Source organism: Typopeltis vanoorti, chromosome 21, assembly GCF_054136105.1.
Source record: "Typopeltis vanoorti isolate ZY-2024b chromosome 21, IOZ_Tvanoo_1.0, whole genome shotgun sequence".
Classification (NCBI taxonomy): Eukaryota; Metazoa; Arthropoda; class Arachnida; order Uropygi; family Thelyphonidae; genus Typopeltis; species Typopeltis vanoorti.
The window spans coordinates 69,173,142-69,186,806 of NC_143569.1; the positions used below are offsets into that span (position 1 = coordinate 69,173,142).

A 13,665-nucleotide genomic window follows, 5' to 3' on the forward strand; every position below is an offset into this window, starting at 1 on the left:
ATTCTCAGCTATCATGGTGTAACATGAAGAATAAATATCATAAATTAAAACCCCTGCATAAAAAAATGAATTATTTAATGGAAAATTTCTTGCATCCAGTAATATGTATAAAATGTAAGGGTTGTTGTTAAAGTAGCTGACAAAGGAAGGAATGTATTAATATTGTAATATGACTTAAAATAAGGAATTCTAACTAAATAAGTAGCTAACAAAGGAAAGTATAGATTAATATTGTAATACGATTAAAAATGAGAGAGTTAAGTAAATAAGTTGAAAGGGGTGAGTCATAAAATACGTTATGTGAGAGATTAAGTTATTAAGTAGAATTCATAGAAAAAGTTTGAAAGGGGATTAAGTCGGGCTAGCACAAGAAAAGCAAAGCTATCGCTAAGGGCCGATCCCCGGATTGAAACATTGAGAACGGGCTTGCCGATTAAATGACGTTTGGCGAGAAAACGCCACCCTAATTGGTTGATGATTAAAAAACAAGTAGGAGGAGAAAGGAAGTAAGAAAAGGTGCCGTTAGGGGGAGCAGCTATAAAAGGGTTAGTAATCCCCTGGAAAGGACTTTTTTTTTTTGGATAGTCGCTTTTGGCCTTGGAGTTTGGTTTTGGTTCCGGTGGAGTTCACGGGGTTTTCCTGAGTGGCGACAGGGGTGATATCTCCTCGTCACAACACGGAAACGAAAGTGAGTGGGATTTCGATTCCCGTTTTCCTGAGTAGGAAGCAAAGGAAAAATTGCCATAGAGTCCTAGAAAAGGAGGGATCTTCTTCGTTTCGATGCTAGTGATAACTACGCAAAGCAGAAAGCTGTAAAGAAATCGATGTCCTCGTTGCTGATAGTAGAGTAAATATATGTGTGTTAAAGTATTCCAGAGTTACGAGAAGTTATACCAGAGATTCGTTTGGAAAAGAATAAAGGCCCATACGAAGAGCTCAAGAAAGGTACTGTAAATCATAACCTATGTTAGCTAGAAATTTGTCTGTGAAAAGTATCGTGATTCCAATACAGAACTGTTGAAGTTATACTAGGACTTTAGTATATGTTAGAATGTGTATGTGTGTAGATTGACTAGTGTTAAAGATTTGTGAATGATTTAGAGTCCTAAGGTATTTTTGCATGTCTATTATATTGCACAAGATATTTAAATGACATAATTGTGTGTTGGTGCAAATAACGGTATAATGGAATAGTGTGAATTAAGTAATTACGTATCCTAAGAATTGAATGCCTAATGTAATGTATAAAATAATTGAAATGTCACAAGTATGTGTTAGCAGTGAATAATTTGTCAATCTACTTCAGTATGAAAAATCAGATAGTGTGAATTGATCTAATTTGTTCACATCAGGTGAATTTATGAATTAATGTGTATGGCGGCATAATCACAAATAGCCATATTGCTTGTAATGATTTAATGTTAGTCTATAAGTATTTTAGTTTAGTATTTGAATTGTACCATGTTTAGAAATTTAATAAACCTTTTGTTCAATGATAAAAGAGTTGTCTGGTGTTGCTAATCCAATGCACCGCTTAAAATCATCGTACCTAATCACGCAGGAAATTTAACGTTGAGGAAAGAGATTAAGAGTCACGACTGCAATAATATTTAAATACTAAGAGATATATTCGAGATTGACTTTCTCCCTATTTATGACAACATAAATGGTGCAGTTGATAACCACTTGAAAATATTGTACTTAGTCACGCGGAAAATTTAAGTTGAGAATCGAGTTAAGTGTCACGACTGCGATAGTTACACTTTCAGATATATCTGAGTTCTTTCTCCTTGTTTATGTATGTAATATCCTAAACTAAATATCCCAAAAGGCGCAGTATAAATACAAATATTAGGGGTACTACGGGGAGCAATAACTTAGATGTTGGTATAAGTTTTGGTAAAATCTCGGGCATAGAAGTTAGAAGAATATAGATAAATGGAATTTGTAAGATTAGAGTAGAATCGTAAATTGGGACACAACGCTACGATACTAGCATGTGTGAGAGTATACTTTACGACATTGAAAGGGGGGGGAAGTAAGCTAAGTAGATTACGAAAGGACTAAAGTCAAATAATAGTATTATACGTGAGTTAGAGATTAGAGCATATAGTCATTTTGTACAAACTCAAGCAATTATGAAAATAATGAAGTAAGAGGGGAAATACATAGATTAAAGAAGTAACATCATAAATAATATAATAAACAATAAATTACAAATTATGAAAATATTATAGAATTACTGAACAAAGGTGGTAGCATTTGGATGATGACAGAGAGACAGCCAAAAATTCTGGAAAAAAAAAAGTTCCAATAGTATATGTTATGATAACATCATGAACATGTGAGCATCAGTGCAAGAAAACCTCAGCAATATGAATAAAGTATAAAGTGGAAATGGATAAGGATATTGGCAAGAAAGTAATAACAATCATATGCTATGTTTTATACCCAAATATAGCATATGCCTGAGAAGACATAAAATAAGTGATGAATGGTATAATAGAGATGAGAAAAAGGATGAAGTAATGGGAAAATAAAGGAGAATATGAAAGAGTGTAAGAAGGAGAGAAATAAGATAGTATGGTAATTCTGTGACTAAGGATGTACTTGAAAAAAAAAGTAACAAAATTGTCTTCTGAAAGATAAGATTCAAGATTTTGCTAATGGAGTTGGAATGCAGCGAGAGAGAGAGAGAGCTAATAGCAGGTACAAATTATTTCAGCGGTATAAATGATTTGAATAGTGATAAGGAACAGAATGAGAGAAAACATAAAAGATAGGAAGCAAAAAAAAAAACAGGAGAGTCAAGATTATTATAAGCATAAACAGAGAAGAGTTATGATAGCAAATGAGTGAAAGGACTTTTATATGAAAGATGACTTATACTTGAAAACAATGAGCAAATGATAATAGATAACAGTTCAATGTTGCCAAATGAAAAATTATGTATTTTAGGCTGAAAAAATTTTGGCAGGCATAGATTGATGATGAAGAGGAAATGAAATTTTTTGTGGCCACATTGCAAAGGTATTAAAAATAACACAGAAAATATTGAAAATGACAGACACTAATGACATGTTAGAATAGGAGATCAGGTGCTCCTTACACAGTCTTGTAATGACCAAATCTAAAGTAGTGTACTCAGATCTCATCTCCATGTTCCTGAAGAGATCAGGAAGTAGTAGAGAGGATAGAGAGCTGGGTAACCAAGATGATATTAGGACTCCAAGATTTTGAATATAAGGAAGATCAAAGGAATTTAGTTATAAACTCTAGTGAACAGGCTGAAGAGAGGTAATATAATAGAGGCAAAGTGATAAAAGAATTTTATAGGAACTCCAGAAAATTCAAGAACTCACCATGGGAGTACTGCTTTGTTCACATACACACAACCTATCATACCTTTCCTTAAATTCATTGATAGATATGGGTGGTAATGTGTGAGCAGAGTGAGTCTCCTACAATATAAAAAACTCCCTAGGAGTTTTCATGCAATACAAAAATTATTATAGTCTTAATTAAATATTTTACTGAATGAATATTACCTCTTTAGCAGATTCTATAAATCTTCTATTAGTTTCTGTTTTTTCAAGGTTCTGAAGATATTTCTGCCTGTACCCCAATACTATATCAAGGTGAGACTTATGTTTAAGTGCAAGATCAAGAGCTCTATAAATAAACAATGATAAGGTGACAATTTTTGTATTTAAAAATTAAAACAAGAATCACCTAAAATAATCTTGGTTTAAAAGTAGTTAGATTTCTATTGTCAGACATTATGTGATATGAATTTTAAAATTTTAGTGCAACTTTTAGAGGAAAAAAAATAGCAGTAACCAAATTAACTTCAAAATATGTTAAGTTCATTTAGAATTAATGCCAAAGTAGCTCAGGCCACAGCTGAGTATTATATGTTCTATATAGAAAAGAAGAGGGAATCTTCAAAATTTGTAGTTGCTGAAATGTTATCCAAGGAACAATGAATTCTGGTATTTTGTACATGTGCATAACACTTGAAGGAAAACAAACAAACAAATAAATAAATACACTATGTCAGGAACCAGCTTTCTACCATTATATTTTGCATATAAAAGATTCTAATTATGTTCATGCAGCTGTGGTGGCAGTGGGAAGTAGATGGCGTTGATGTAAGTGATTGGTAGTAGAGGTTTTCGGTGTAGTTGTGGAGACGGAGAGTTGTACAGTAGGTGTCCTCTCCATGATGAGTCTTCAGACTCCTTGGAGGTGTCACGAATAATAATAATAATTTAATTACATTTATTATTTATTCACTGAACTGGCTACCAAGGTTAAATGTATGTTTCTCTCTCTTAGCATTTGTATAGGTTTATTTTGAAGCTCTTAGCATTTGTATAGGTTTATTTTGAAGCTCTTAGCATTTGTATAGGTTTATTTTGAAGCTCTTAGCAGCACTGAATACAGAGTAAACGAAAGCAAGAATTTACAAATGCAAGCAATAAATTGCTGACTTCTACTAACATATTTAGAATATGTTCTGTTTCAAATTCTTTTATTTTCAAGGTTTCAAATGATTTATTCTTTTAAATGAGGTAACTGCACAAACTGTTGCATTGGCTAAGAAAAAAAAATTATCAGAAAATCTGGTAAATAATTTTTATTTAATCTTCTCAGCACAGCACAGCATCTTTTCAAATGATAATGCACTATCACTTTTAAATTGTCATTAAGTTGTTCTAGGAAGTATATGATTCATGCACTATGTGTCTTGAGAAGTTATTACTTCTGTAAACAGGATCACATCATACTATGCTATTAGTCATTTGTCATCACTACTAAAAATCAGTGTATTGTTACAGCATGCTGTATTTCATGATGTCTGGGAGTTAAAAATTACATAGTGTATGTACATTAAGTTTTGTGAAAAGATGGTAAGGCAGCAACTGAAGCATACATATTAATCGTATGGTGATATTTCAATGAGACACAAATTTCTCAGTGGACACATCATTTTAAACAGATGTACCAATTTTAAATGCCTTCTAAAAGCAACAAACATTTTTGATGATGTTAAATTGTTAAAAATGAAAAATTAATATGTGCAAAATTGAAATAAAAGTGACAAATAAAATATTTTGTTCTCCCCCAATCTCCCATAATTTCATGAAAAACCTCTTCAACGTTAATCCTATAACAACCCCTTACCAACTTGTATGTCTCTATCATATAACCTCTCTTCCTCCTATCCATACACTCTGCAAATTGCATTGTCTCAACCTTTCTTCATATTTAACATTCCAGTGATCAGAAAACATCTCTTCATTCTTTTGAAAACCAGGTGACCAGATCTGTATGTCCATATGTGGCCTAATCAGAGCCATATACGTTGGAACCAGAATCTCCTTATTTCTACGAGTAAGGAGATTCTGGTTTTACCTGGAGTGAACCAGGAACTGTGCAGCTGTAACCATTCATACTATGGCCAAAAAGGCAGGTTGGCAACATCCATATATCAGAGCACCAGGACTACATCCATTTCCACCATTATGGCCACTCAGGATTAGCAAACCATGCCTGGGCACCTGGCAAAAAAATCTGTTGGAAAAAAGCCACCTTACTCCACCAAAGCAAATTTAAATTTGAGAGGTTTTTCATTGAATTTGCTGCAGCTCGCCAACTATCCCAAGACATTCAGCGCAACCAAAGCCAATAGGTGGTCATCCTGTATCTCTCCTGTTTTTCCATCTTTGTTACTTAAGTACGTCTGAATGCACATGTTTGATAGCCAATGCATTAATCCCTGAAGTTGCCAATTTCACTTTTGCAAAATGTAGGAAGTAATAATTAACTTTGGCAAAATACAGGAAGTAATAATTAATTATTTTTTAAATTACTATCTAGTCTATGTTATCAATTTCTTGAAACAACGTGACGTACATAAATTAATTTAACAAATAAAAAATTTTCTATTGAAAGTTCAGTTTATTATTTTATTCAATTCTGTCTTAATAAAAAATGTGTAATTATTTTAATTAAGGAAGAAATGCTTAAATCTGAATAGTCATCAGTTGCCATGGAAAAGTGCATAATTTTTACAGAGTTCAAAGCTTCAAATTGCATTGAACAGAACTTACTCTGAACAAAAAAATACATAGTTTTATCTCTGGGTATAAAGTTGAAATTAATCATTTTAAATTTCATACATCATACTATGAATAATCAAAAGATCTTATACCAGTTATCAAATAAGTTAAAATTTGATTATTTCATATCTTTAGTATCACCAATTCAATTATATATAAATTATTCTTTTTTGGGGGGATACTTCTGAATTCATAAGAATATTTTTATGCACTTTAACTGTCATCAGATTAATTAATGGCAAGTAAATTTATGTATATACAGGAATACCTCAATTATCGTGGTTATTGTTGCCACGAAAAATACCGCAATAATCGGGATAAATAATGCATGTAAAATGGGTGTTCATTGCCAAGGATTTTTGAAATCTATTAATTAAATTTTATATATGAAGTAAAAAAGAAATGTGTTAAACGTGTTAAGTAAAAAATGAAGGTTCATTTAGAAAAAACAAGATTATTCTTCAATTTTTATTTATATATAAGGAGTACATACAATTATTCTTTCTTGGATAAAAATTGGTGCAGAGTTGTCTGGTGGAATTTTTTCTTTCTTTTTTCTTCGCATAAAACTCGGTAGCAATGGACGGAATTTTCAATTTCCTGACAAACTTTCATTGATCGCTCGAGATTAGGATCGTCATTCAAGATTTTTTCTTTAAAATTTTCTGCAATTCTAAACATTTCATCCATTTCTTTGAGGGTAAATTCCTCCATTGCCACGTCAATTTGTTCTTCATTATCATCGATTTGAGCATCGTAAGCACATTCTCTCTCAAGGTTAATTAGGTCTTCATCATCCAGTTCCTTATCATGTGACTGAAGCATGTCCTGAACATCACCTTTTCAATTTCTTTTAGTCCTAGATCGAAGCCAAGCTTAGTTATGTCATTGATAACATGGGTTACTTCATTTTCAAATCCTTTAAAATCATTTTCACAATGAGGAATAATCTTTTGCCACGCTGCTCTCAGGTTGCTAGACGTTACTTCACTCCATGCTTCCTTGACATTCTCAATGCAATTTTTGATATTGAATGTCTTCCAGAATTCTGTCAAAGTCATAGCTTCATCTCTTGTAGTCTTTTCTATTGCTTGTGAAAAAGTTCTTCGTAGGTAATATGCCTTAAAGGATGCGATTACACCTTGATCCATTGGCTGGATGATGGAAGTGGTATTAGGTGGTAAATAAATAATTTTACATTTTCGCACAAATAATTCAGTGCTGTTGGATGACTAGGTGCATTATCTAATATCAACAAGATTTTAAAATCAATATTTAATGACTTGCAATACTTTTCAGCTGCAGGACAAAAACAGTTTTTTAAACCAATCCTCAAAAATAGTTTTTGTCATACAAGCTTTTCTTATTGAATCTCCAATGAACATGGAGAAAATTTTTATCTAAACTTCTAAGTGGGCAAGGATTTTGTGAACGATAAATAAAGAGAGGCTTCATCTTGTAATCTCCAGAAGCATTGCCACATAGTAAAAGTGTTACATGCTCCTTCAAAACCTTGTAGCCAGGCTGTTATTTTTCATTTTTTGCTAAAAATGTTTTAGTGGGCATTTTTTTCCATAATAAGCCTGTTTCGTCAACATTAAATATCTGATCATCAGTATAATTTCCTTCTTCAATGATCTGTTGCAATTCACCAGGAAAACTAGCTGCTGCTTTTTCATCGGCACTTGCAAGTTCACCTTGTACACGAACACTATGAATGCTCAATCGCTTTTTGAACCAATCAAACCACCCTGAACTTGCAGAGAAAGTTTCTTCCACTACTGACACCAAATCATTTTCACTTTCTAATTGTTTTCTTTTTAAAGTTTCAAACAAATTCAATGCTTTTGTTTTTATAGTCATTTGACTAAGAGGAATTCTCTTTTGGTTAAAAATCTTCTATCCACACTGACAATAGCGTTTCCATTTCAATCATAAGATGGCTTCTATTTCTCATAGTTTGGGACCCAGACAAGGTCGATGCACTTTGTTCTAGTTGCTTATAGTTTACAGCATGGTCTAAAATATGGCAAACAGCTGATTCATTTAGACTGTACTCTCTTGCAATTTTGGCTTTGGTTATGCCTGCTTCATACTTATTTATCATATGCAACTTATCTTCTAAGCTGATCACTCCACGTTTCTTCTTGATAGCTGTAGACTTGATATCATCCTTGTTTCTTTTAGTTCATTGTAGGGGTAAATAAGAAGAAAAATAAATATCCACATGTACTTCAGGCAAAGGCGGACAGTTACCGGTGAGCAGGTGCCGTTGGATAAAAACGAAGCGCTATAAGAGAGCGATACCTGGAGAGTGGCGAATGGAACTGGTTGCATATATGTAGTGGGCTACATCTTGTGGCCACGATAATTTGAATTGGGAGCGCAATAATTGGAATTTTGGTATCAAATTACCTCGATTATCGCGATTCTCGATTTATCGAGAATCGCGATAATCGAGGTATTCTTGTATTTCATATCAATAACTGATACAGTTTTTGCCTGCTGTCCAATTAACTCAGATCAGTCTTAGCAATATTAACTGGCCTTAAATTTAACACACACATTAAAAAGCACTAAATTTAATTCACTAAATAAAGCTAAATATAAATATTTCATATAGTTATATCACAATCAGTGTATGACTAAAAAACTATGGGAAATTCACAAGCAACCAATAATAGCTGTATGAGCTAAAAATGATTATAATTCTTATATCAATATATACATATATCACATTGAAACCAAATCAGCAATGCCAATATTAAAAAAAATACTAAATGCAGTTCAGGATAACTGCATTTAGTATATTTTTTATATACTAAATTTACTATATATTATATTAAATACACTATATATTTAACCAGGGAAATTAATCACTGGGAAACTTCAATATATGATCATATCAAATGATCTTTTTTTTTCTAAATCTTACAGTAATTTTTTTTTTTTCTTTTTAACCTTGTATTTCTTTTTTAACCTTTTAAGGTTATACGAGGGTGGTCTGAAAAGTTCTTGGCCTAACAATGAAAAAATGAATTCATAATTTCAAAATTATTTTTATTTTTCAACATAATCTCCCTTAAGACATACATTTATTCCAGCGATGCTCCAGCACCATTATCCCGTCATTCATAAGGACTCAAACTTCCTTGAAAACGATTGTTACTGGTGATGTGTTTTGAGTATGAAAACACAGCGCCAGAGTGAAGACCACCAGAAGAGGGGTATCCGAAAAAAATTCACTTGGAGAAGTCAAAAGTAAAGACAATGCTGATTTGTTTCTACGATTCCAAGGGCATTATCCACAAAGAATTCGTTCTGCCTGGCCAAACGGTCAACGGTGAGTTTTACCTTGAAGTTTTGAAGCGATTGATAGTGAGAATTCGTCGGGTACGGCATGAATATCGTGATGCAGGCAGCTGGTCACTTTTGCACGATAATGCACCATCTCATCGTCCGAACATTGTGAGACAGTTTTTGAGCAAAAACCAAGTTTGTGTGTTGGATCACTCGCCGTATTCATGTGATTTAGCACCCTGTGACTTCTTTCTCTTCCCCCAACTTCATTTGCCGATGAAAGGAAAGCGATACCACACTGCTGAAAACGTTCAAGCGGCAGTAATCACAACCCTCAACAGTATCCCAAAAACCAATATAAAAGACTCATTTAACGAATTAATTGACTGTGCCAAATGCTGTGTCAAAGCTGAGGGAGAGTATATTGATTGAAATAAATGATTTGAATAATTATCATTGGCCTGTGTTTTATTTTCTATCAAAAGTTTGGTTTCTTTTTTGGACAGAGGGTGTATATCACATTGAAACCAAATCAGCATTAGAAAATCTGGGATTAAAAATACATTTCAGTATGCCAATATTAAAAAAATATCGACATTTTATTATAGCTGTATACTATAATATATATATATATTTATTTATTTAACTTTCTATATTTATGTATAGTAATCAGTAATATATGCTTATTAAGTATTCTTGCAATGTATTCTTACTAAGAACACTTTCTTTCTTTCATGTGTGAGTTAGCCGGTCTCATATAGAGGTAGAGGGTTTTTGTTTACCTGGAAACTCAGTTTTTAATCCCTCAGAACAGGCAAACTGGCCCTGTGAACACACATACCCATCTACGGACATAAGACACTCCTGGAATAAGGATTAACCGACCTATTCCATAGGATTTCGTGTTGAATGCCTACACAGTGAAGTGTGGGTATACATGATAAATATGATAGTGAAACCTATCAAAGTGGACCAACAGAAGGCAATATATGGGCACTTTTAGTGTTCATGCTTTTCCTATTAGGTCCGGCCAGGGCAACTCGGGTATGGCAGTGGTGTATTCCCGCAAGCTCTCTGGTCAATTTTCGCACAAAATTTTTATAACTTTTATAGTTTCTGTATTCAGCTTTGAAATCATGTTAGATTTTTTTTAATATCCACTTAATTTATATAATTTTGCATCACTGAAATGAAGCCTTTGGCTCTTTATTTTTGTAAATCCATAATGATATTATTTAAGGATATTACCATGTACACTATATATTAATTTAATTAATATTTCCATTTTCAGCAAATTCAAATTGTTATCATCAGATAACAATTTGAATAAAAATCAAATTGATATGTGCAAGCAAGCAATACACTGGGTAAATAAGACTGAAGAAGAAGAATTACGAAAGTAAGTCTGAAGTCATAAATAGTATCTCTTGATGGGCTAGGATGGATGTTCCTGACTATTATTCTGAGGTTCTATGGATAAGTGCCTCCCACATTTCAGGCAGTTCAAGGCCGAGGCAGATTCCTGGAAAAGCCTTGCATATCTAAATGGAATAAGGTAGCCTTTTTCCATTGTATCCTGTGCTGGGTCTCCACTACTAGAACCATAGGTTCCACTACAGTAAGTCCTGAATGGTTCTAGTGGTGGAAAAGGATATAATCCTTGTGTTTATCAATGCTGATGTTGGTAGTCCTACTTGTTTGGCCCTAGTAGGACGGCTTACAGCTGCAAGGCACCAGGCAGGTTTAGGAACTGGGCTGTTCTTTGGATGGTGGTGTGTATGTGTGTGTGGGGGGGACAGATAAGGGATGACAATTTTTTACATGGTCTGTAAGCAGAAACAAGGATGTATTTTTTCAGGATTTTTGTTAGTTTTGCAGATGTGCTGTGGATGGTGGTAGATTTGATGTCTCTATTTTGGAGACAACAAAACAGTTTTAGGATTTATTTATTTTTTATTTTTGGATTTGATGGGGATTGTAGCCATATGGTCTATATAAGTTATTACAAGGTTGTATTTTTTGAGGATTTTTGTTAGTATTTCAGATGTACCACAGATATATGGGATGGTAATAGATTTGGTGTAGCCTCTGTTCTGGATGGAAAAAGAATGTGTTGATATTGTAATATTTTTTTTAGATCTGGTGAGGACTGATTGCATCTATTGGCTAAGAAAGTGTTGTGAATGCAACTTTATAGAACAGATGTTGAAAGTTTATTTTTCATCAGTATAAATATCTTCAGGACTGTAATTTAATAAAAAGGTGGTACACCTTTTGGCAACTCCTATAGGTAAAGATGACCTCGCTATTGCTTCTGACTGATATCTCCACTTCTGGGCCTGGCTCCCACTGAAGACATCTCAATAAAAGTCGAAACTAGTCTGGGTAGTGGCCCTTCCCTTAATGCATAACTTTATACATATCCACAAGGAAATGTATTTTGCATTATGGGAGATACTGAGATAGGAGTGATGTTAGCTTGGTCCACCTTTGCTACGAGTTGCCCGGTGTTGTACTACCTTACCCCAGTCCTGAAGACATTTTCAGGTACAAAACTTTGTTTGCTCACACTTGGATAAAGGATTAAACTAAATTTATTATATTTTATATAACAGAGTTAATCAATTTTACTCTGTTGTATAGGCTTTTAATAATCCCATACTGTTGGGAGGTGGGGAAATGCCTGCTGCTGAATGTATCCATCTATGAGTGTGGGATTTCAGTAAACTGAGTATGCTAAGTACCCTTAAGGCTGGCATGTAATCAAGGTGTCTAGGAAAAGGAGGATGTTTGTTTCTTTTTCTTCTTTTTTCCAAGGTGAACTGGATCTTGAGGAACTGGCAATAAAGATGATCTTTTGGTGGGTGTTAAGAGCCTCATAGCTGTGTGGCCAAATGGAGACCATGTTGTCTATATAGCAGAGCCAAACAGTAGGTCTGTGTGGGGCAGGGATTAAGGCATTTTCTTCAAAGGTATCCATGAAGTAGTTTGCTCTGTGTGTGTGTGGGGGGGGGGGAGAGTGGACCCCATGGCTGTTCTCTCTATTTGTTTATAGGATATTCCTTGCCAAAAGAAACACTCTCAGTTTATGGCAAACTTAAACAAGGCTGAAATATTAAGAGCAAATTCTGCTTGGATAAGGTCTATGGTTTTCTTAAGGGAAACACTGGTGAATAGAGAGGCGATGACAAAACTGACCATTATGTCAGTGTGTTAGAATATGAGATTTTCTATATTGGCCTTAAAGCGAGTAGGTTCCAGTATACTGGGTAAGCACTTTTGCTAAATGTTTGGCTAGTTTTCATGTGGATGAATAAATGCTATCCACAATCCTGCTGTGGGCATGGATATTTGTGATTACCTTTAGGTGGAAGAGATGAATTCCATCACCTGGTGTGAGACCTTTCCCCCCCCCCCTGCTCTGTTTGGTCTCTAGCACAAGATTTCTGAACCATGTAAAAAATAAGTAAAAAAATACAAAAAAATTATGAAATCAATAAAAAAATAGAAAAAATTATTAGCTGCCCATGGCATGAATGTACTATAGGTTTACAAATATATCGTGGAAGCCACATTAAAACAAAAATTAAGATGGCAATGTTCCTAAGGACCTTAGACTTTATCCAAGCAGAATTTCCAACCGATATCTCAGCCTTTTCTTAAGTTCTCCATGAACTCAAGCTATTTTATTTGGCAAGGAAAATTCTATGAACAAATAGAGGAGACAGTTATAGGATCTGCACTTTCTCCTCTCTATTGGCAAACTATTACATAGAAATCTTTGAAGAAAAAAAGTTTTAACTTTAGACTGGCCAACTTGGAGAACACTTCATCTATATAGCATAGCATGCCAGCAAAGGTTGGTTGATTAGTAGAGTCTCTGCTACTAATGACTCACGCAAAAAGTTAAGCAAGTCTGAGTGTGGTTAATAGTTGGAAGGGGAACAATTGTTCGATGCTGCTGTCACTCTGCTGAGGACTGGCCATTCTCACAAGGTTAACTTCAGCCTGTAAACTGACATATGTCAGACCTCTGTGCCCTTGGGTCACGTGGGGATATGACATGACATAGCATAGTCAAACAGTAGGTAGATGAAGTGTTTTCCATTTGGCCATAGGACTTGAAGGCTCTTAACACATCTTAATAGCCAATACCTCAAGATCTAATTCATCTTGAGAGAAAAAAAAAGTATTGCCTTTCCTAGATACTTGATTACATACCAACCTGATAACTGGCATT

General features: G+C 34.1%; 1 protein-coding gene across 1 annotated transcript in view; it reads right to left on the reverse strand.

The window, feature by feature from the left end:
* Nucleotides 1-13,665, reverse strand: part of Oseg5 (intraflagellar transport protein Oseg5) — a 158,406-nt gene that overhangs the window by 13,617 nt on the left and 131,124 nt on the right. Inside the window, exon 17 of the mRNA XM_090410923.1 lies at nucleotides 3,549-3,672. Coding sequence (XP_090267049.1) covers nucleotides 3,549-3,672 — 124 coding nt within the window. The remainder of the gene's footprint in view (nucleotides 1-3,548; nucleotides 3,673-13,665) is intronic.